At 44.5% G+C, this 6,724-nt stretch overlaps 1 protein-coding gene across 1 annotated transcript; it reads left to right on the forward strand.

The window, feature by feature from the left end:
• Window positions 1-6: 6 nt before the first annotated feature.
• Window positions 7-3,993, forward strand: NUDT1 (nudix hydrolase 1). Its single transcript, XM_026859184.1, has 3 exons — window positions 7-210; window positions 3,146-3,291; window positions 3,502-3,993. Exons 1-3 carry the CDS (start codon window positions 59-61, stop codon window positions 3,672-3,674), a joined length of 471 nt encoding a protein of 156 aa, XP_026714985.1. The 5' UTR covers window positions 7-58; the 3' UTR covers window positions 3,675-3,993.
• Window positions 3,994-6,724: the final 2,731 nt, after the last annotated feature.

Genomic DNA, 6,724 nt, shown 5'->3' on the forward strand with positions numbered 1-6,724 from the left:
CGGAGGGGTGCCGGGGGCCCTTGGCAAGTGAGCCCGCCCCGTCTCTCGCCCCGCAGCCATGTACACGTCCAGGCTCTTCACCCTCGTCCTGGTGGTGCAGCCGCCCCGCGTCCTCCTGGGCATGAAGAAACGCGGGTTCGGAGCCGGGCTGTGGAACGGCTTCGGGGGGAAGGTGCAGCCGGGGGAGAGCATCGAGGAGGCAGCTCGCAGGTGAGGCGGGCGTGGGGGCTCGGGTCGGGCTGTGGAGGTGGGAGACGGTCTGCCGTGGAGTTACGGTGGCTCGGCTGATCAGGAACGCCCTCGTAACCAGCGTGTTACCCACGGAGCTCCTCAGCCATCGCCGAACCGAGAAAATCGCCCGCTCCACGGGAGGGGGGACCGCCCACACGGAGAGGTGGGACCGCTCCCCGCTGTCACCTGCTGATCTTCAACTGTCATCCAGTCTGGGAGTGACTGGAAGTTACCGAGCGCCCTCCCTCCCATCCCTCAGACTCTGATCTACACCGAGGTTTAAGTCGCTGGTGGTGGGCAGAGGTTCCTGCACTGTTCAGAAAGGTGCAGGTTTAATTTTGGCTTTACAGCGGAATTAGAGCTTATGCCAGTGTACTGCTTATTGTTTACGTGTTGAAGCTATTGAACAGATGCTACTTTCCAGTAGCATTTTTAGTACTGCCTGAAAAAGCAGTGACAAAATAGTAGAAATTCTTAGGGGTTCCTTATGAAAGGCATTGTAGAAATCCATTATTTGGCTGCATGACAGCATTTCAAAGCCCTAATGCTGAGTTAAGGAATTGAACTGCACCAGTACAGAGGTACAGTACCATTTTTGAAGCTTTTAGGATGGATTTCTTGAAGTTCTTTCTTCTGTCTAGTCATTAAAATGAAATAGATCACAGCTGAATTAAACTCCTCCAAAAATTAGGTACCTTGTTCTTCACATGAATGTTGCCAATATAAAGCCACACTTTCCCACCTCCTCACTTTCCGTTAGATGCCCCAAACTGCCCTCGCGCCTGCAGGAAGATCAATCTTGGTGTGCTCAACAGCTACCTAACAGCTTTTGCCCTGAACCCTCCCCTCAGCTGTGCCAGTGCAACCGCCTGGGTTCTGTGGTGAGCTGCTCCGGGAGACAGGCGAGTCCTCTATGCAGATGTGCACCCAGCAGTGCACGGCATTAACGTGCCTGGTGCTTACATCATGGCTTTTCTTGTTATTTATCATCTCTGACTGGAGGGAAGGAGATAAGTTTTGTTACTTAAATCAGACTTTCATTTGCTAGGCTTACATTGCCACTGGCTGGGGCATAAATCTAATGATTTCATGTAGCATTTGATTTCCTAGGTGTGCGTTTATCTGTGCTAGCCCTGTTAGAAACCAGAGCTTCAGTCCATACAAGATGCCAAGTGACAGACTTTTCAGCAACCTCAGTGCAACATGCCACAGCACAGCCAGCCCCTGTGTTAATGGCTGGACTAGATGATTCTGTGCTGCTGCGGACTGTGGAACAGTCCCAATCCTCATTCCTTCCAACATCTCATAGGAGTTCACTGCAGCAACACAACGGATTCCTGCCAAGGTCAGCAGAGCAGGAGGCAGCCTCCAGAGCCAGGGCCAGCTAGGCACCAGCCCACCTTCCTGGTGGGAGTAACACAGGCACCGTTGCAGTGCTGCCTGGGGGTTCAGCTCTCCTCCTGAAAGTGCCACAGAGTCCAAAACAACCTTAATTTGCACCTCCTCCACTCTGCACTCAGAGGGGAGGTATCGCACTGTGGTGCCATGTTGCGCTGTCTCAGTTGGGTTTGTAGTGGCATAAAGTGGGAAGTGTCCTCACAGCACAGACAGTTAAATATTAAGCTGAAACATCAACAAAAGTTTCCTGTAAGATTTCTACCCTCCACTGAGTATGCCACGTTCCCGTGAACACCTGGGCACCCACAGCTCCTCAGTGGCACGTCTTGTAAGGGGAGCATTTAGCTAGTTCATTATTTCTCATTTCCTACCTGTAATGTTTCCACTTGCTATATACAGAACCAAACAGCTGACAGATAAATTGCTTGGAGAACCATAGCAGCGTTGTGCTTTGCTGTTCAATTATCACAGCCTGTAAAATTAGGCTTTTAGCTTCGTTGCTGGAAAACTGTCGCTATTTTAGACACAGATAGTTTGTCAGGAAGATAAACTGAAATTAGCCAAGGCATTAAGTTAGAATACAATTTGGAAGGACGGGATCCACAAAACCGATGCCAAAGAAAGCTGGAGCCTTCAAGATCATTTCCATTACATTTTAAAATGGTGAAGTTACTGCCAAATATGCAGCTACATTAATTATTAACTGAGGATACACTGTTTCAAAGTATTCCTTATTTTTGTACATTAGAAAAACCATGACTAACTTCAAGCTATACTGATTCTGCTAGAGGCAGATAAAAATAAAAAAAGCCCTAGCTGTAACATAACAGAGCGAGTAATTGTGTTTCGAGTAGCCATGCACCGTGATGCATTGAAAAGAGCTGCTTGGCAAGTCTCTCAAAGTGCTCTTAGAAGTCCTGCCTTCTAGCCTCATGTTACGCTAAATGTGATTCCAAGGAGCAGAAATTTAAAGTTTACACAATTGCTTTGTGTTTTTTATATGGTATTTGAATGGGAGACAGTATTCCTAACATTCTGGGTGTTACATGTGTGGCATCACTTAAATAAGCTTCATTTAACCCCAGGAACTGATAGTGTTGCAAGTAGATGTTCTAGTATTTCCTACCTGCTTCTCTACAGTTCTCAGAGCTTTAGTCTTAAGTTGACAAAGCCTTTTGCCTGTCTAAATAAAGTGCATCTTGGAGTTGTTAGGCTACATCCAGCTACAGTGCTTATATATATATATATATATGAATGTTAGCCCACTTTTAACCAATCTCAGAAAAGATCACTGTGTTGCAAGGAGTGTAAACAATCAATTTTCCTGTAATTTCTGCTTCCAATATAGACTACTTTCCTAACAGAATGCTGCTGGGCCTGCTCTGGGCTACAGGTACAGCTTTCACTTTTGGTTCACTGGAAGCATTTTGAATGTTTGAATAATCTAATGACTGCTTTTTTTTTTTTCCCCTCCCACTGCTTGCTTTCATGTAAAGAAATCTTATTTCTTGTGCAGGGAGCTCCTGGAGGAGAGTGGACTGACTGTGGACACCTTGCAGAAGATGGGACAGATCACATTTGAATTTGTAGGCAACTCTGAACTGATGGAAGTTCACATTTTCCGGGCAGATCATTTTCATGGAGAGCCAACAGAAAGTGATGGTAGGTAGCTGGTGGAGAAGGAAGGATATGCATTCTTTTCTGAGACAATATTGCTCTTAAGAAATGCAGAACTACTTGTGCCCAAATCCCTTTGAGAAGGGAGGCAGCTGGGCTGTAGAGGGAAGCTGGTTATTGACAGATAATCAAAGCCTAAGCAGCAAAAAGCCAAGAGAAAGTCTCATGCAAAGTTCTTTTGTTTTCTCCCACCAGAAATGCGTCCACAGTGGTTTCAGCTGGATGAGGTGCCATTCAATCACATGTGGCCAGATGATAGCTATTGGTTTCCTCTGCTGCTTCAGAAAAAGTTGTTTCGTGGCTATTTTAAGTTCCAGGGTCAAGACACTATCCTGGAACACACGCTAAAAGAAGTGGAGGAAGTTTAAGAAAACGGAAGCATTCAACCCATGTGCTGCTGCCCACACTGGGCTAGAACACCATGAGTACTACTTCTAAGGGGGTCCTTTCTCAACTCTCCAGCAAAGGAGACTTATTTGCCAGGTCACAGGGAAGTAAGAAAAATAAGGGGGTTTCTTAGAGCAGAAATAAAAGTAGATTTCCCATACTGTAAAGACCCTGGCTGTGACATGCTTGAGTGGTTACGTGATCACAGCTATTAAAAACTTACTGTTAACCCTTTTTTTTTTGCAGGTGGCTAATTTCTTAGGCTTTCCCCTCAAGGCTGAAAATGTTTTTAAAAGATTAAAATTTTTTTTTGTAAAAGCATGTGTTGTTCTGTTGTAAACAGCTGGCTACCTTCTAGACTGTTTAAGGGCCTTTCAGGAGTTGGCTTCCTTTCACAGAAACATTAAGTGGACTGTGATGCAGCAGAACCAATTATCTCTTCTATGCCAGTTTCTGTAGTTCTCTATTCAGCATTAGTTCCTGGGACGAGGAAGCCTTGACCAGCACTGTGAAAGCCTTCTGAAAGTTTAGGTAGAACTTTTGGAAGTTCAGGATCCTCCAGCTGAAGGTAACATAAGATTAGAGGAGTTAACAAAAGTCAGAGGTAGATGTATAGCACTGTTCGAGCCCTGCTTTCACTCTTGCAGCTCCTGTCACGGACTTAAACTCTTGTCAGCATTTATTTTTACCTGAAATGCTCAACAAAATCAACTTTCAGCAAGTCCATGTTGCAAAGTGTCATCACCTGTGGCTGCAGGCTTTGGTGCATGTCAGTAGCAGGAGAGCTGTTCCACACTTGGGTCAGCCCAACTCTGTGCTGGGCAGCAAAAGCTTAATCAAACTGTGCTAGAAATAACACATCACATATGTAACTTCTTACATAAGTTTTGATATTTTTTTTAAACACTTTTACAAACACATATAACACAGATAGAATCTTGGAATGTAATATAAGATCTGTAAACATTTCCAGTCTACCAGCTGTAGTAATAGCTCTTTAATTCCTGCATTTGAATAAAGTGCTTCATACATAAGGCTATTTGAGCAAAGCAAAGATACAGGATATTCCAGGCAGGCAAAATTCACACCCTCTGAACAAGATTGTTGTATCTTTTCTCCCTCCAGCAGTTCTGAATAATTTATACCACTCAAAAATGCCCTTCTTCATATGCTCGGTAAGCCACAGCTCAGAGGGTAAGAGTTAACACCTTAGAACCTTACTTTTCCTTTTGTGCTACACAGTGAGTTATTTATTTTGATACTCACCTCTGCTTCTGACAAAGCAGTAAAGGTTTCTGGCTGTTCTAACAGAGAGAGTGGCTCGAGACAAGTAGAGGAGAGAAAATAAGCACGAGGGGACAGGTAGCTTGTAACAGGATGCAAGACCTTACTGCGTGATAGGAAAGGGAGTGACTGGCAGCCAGTACCTGTTATCTTGATGTATTTCCTGGTGGAAACTGTAAATTGCATGGTGAGAGACAGCAAATTACTTTCTGTTCCTCCAGGAGTTTAGAAAGGAAAAGAACAAGTGCAGCTCTGGCTTGCAGATCTATGGCCATCCCCTCTTCTGCAGTCAGTTCAATCCTTTTACAGAGATGCTTTCACCAGCACTGAATTTTAGCTTCTGTCAAAGAGTAGTAACATTATTGCTCCTGCTGCAGTTGTGGAGACTGACATGTTTTAAATAAGTTCTGTCCCCAGCTGGTGATCTTTGTCTTTTGGGAAACAGCACAAACTGCAGATTGTAAATGAGCCTGTTAAAAATTCCAGGAATTACACCCTTGCATGATCAAAGTAGAAGAGTAAAAGCACTGGAATGCAGCAAGGCACTGTGGAAAACATGTTACAACTTAGGAGGAGCAGCTTGCAAGGAAGATGGAGAGGGAAACAAGGATCAAAGATTAAGATTGTACTGTAAATACAGTTTGGAAAGCCTTTCAACACAACACTGGTCAAAAAGCCTGTACATCTCTACTTCACAGCCTGAAGTAGAGGAGACCTCACGAGTGACAAAAACATATAGCCCTTTTGATAAAACCATTTTCAGGCAAAGTTTCAGTTCTCAGCTGTTGACTACCCTGGTACCTCCACGACAGATCTGACAGAGACACTGACAGAAAGATCAGAGGCCTTTTCTACCAGTATTACTTAGAAGGAAGGAAAGCCCCCATGACCTTGAGCACTACACAGAAAGCTTCCATTCACAAAGGCACGTTAACTCTTTGGCGCTACATCTGACATGAGGTCTTGGGTAGGCAGAATGCACTCTTTAATTATTCTGGTTTATTTTAGTGTTTATTGCGATCTGCCCAGCTACCAGCAACGGCACCGACTTCATTAAGCCTTGTTCTCCCCCTTGCACGCAGCTGGGCTGTTGGCTGCAGAAGGCAACAGCATGGAGGTAACTAGAACTGTTTCCCCTACTCTGACTAGGGGAGACAGATAACTGAAGTTAACTTGTGTGATTCCCTGCTGCATTCCTCTAGAGGAAGGAAGCTCTGCTTGATGCTGCTCCCCAAGCCTGGCAGATCCCTAAACTAAACAGAACAAGTACAGTAAGGAAATCCCTCACATATTGAGGTAAACGTAACAGTGCTATTTGCACACTGATCAGTCTCCAAAAATAAGGTTTGCAAACTAAGAGTTGTGTGAAATAGTGTATGTATGTATTTAGGAATGAGACAGAAGCTTGACAGTCCACTATGAAATAAACTCTGAAAGTGCCATTAGCTGTATCAGCTTTGAGAATACCAGGCCCCTGTTCTCAAAATACCATGTGAACAGAGTGAAGTCAAAACAAGAAATCCCCAACCCCATAACTGCTCTCCTCAAGGAGGCAAGGGCTGACAATGGAGGAATGGGTGCTTTTTCAAAACAACGTAATTCCAGTTTCTTTACAAGTCACGTGGTCTGTGTTTACCACTATTACAGTCTCTGCATTTGGAGTATAGAATTCTTGCTTTGAAGGAGAACAGGAAAGAGAAGTTGGTCTAAAGCCCCAATATGGTTTTGATAATTGAAAAACAAAAAC

The sequence above is a fragment of the Athene cunicularia genome (genome assembly GCF_003259725.1).
Source record: "Athene cunicularia isolate RWA chromosome 14 unlocalized genomic scaffold, athCun1 chr14_part1, whole genome shotgun sequence".
In the NCBI taxonomy this organism is placed as follows: Eukaryota; Metazoa; Chordata; class Aves; order Strigiformes; family Strigidae; genus Athene; species Athene cunicularia.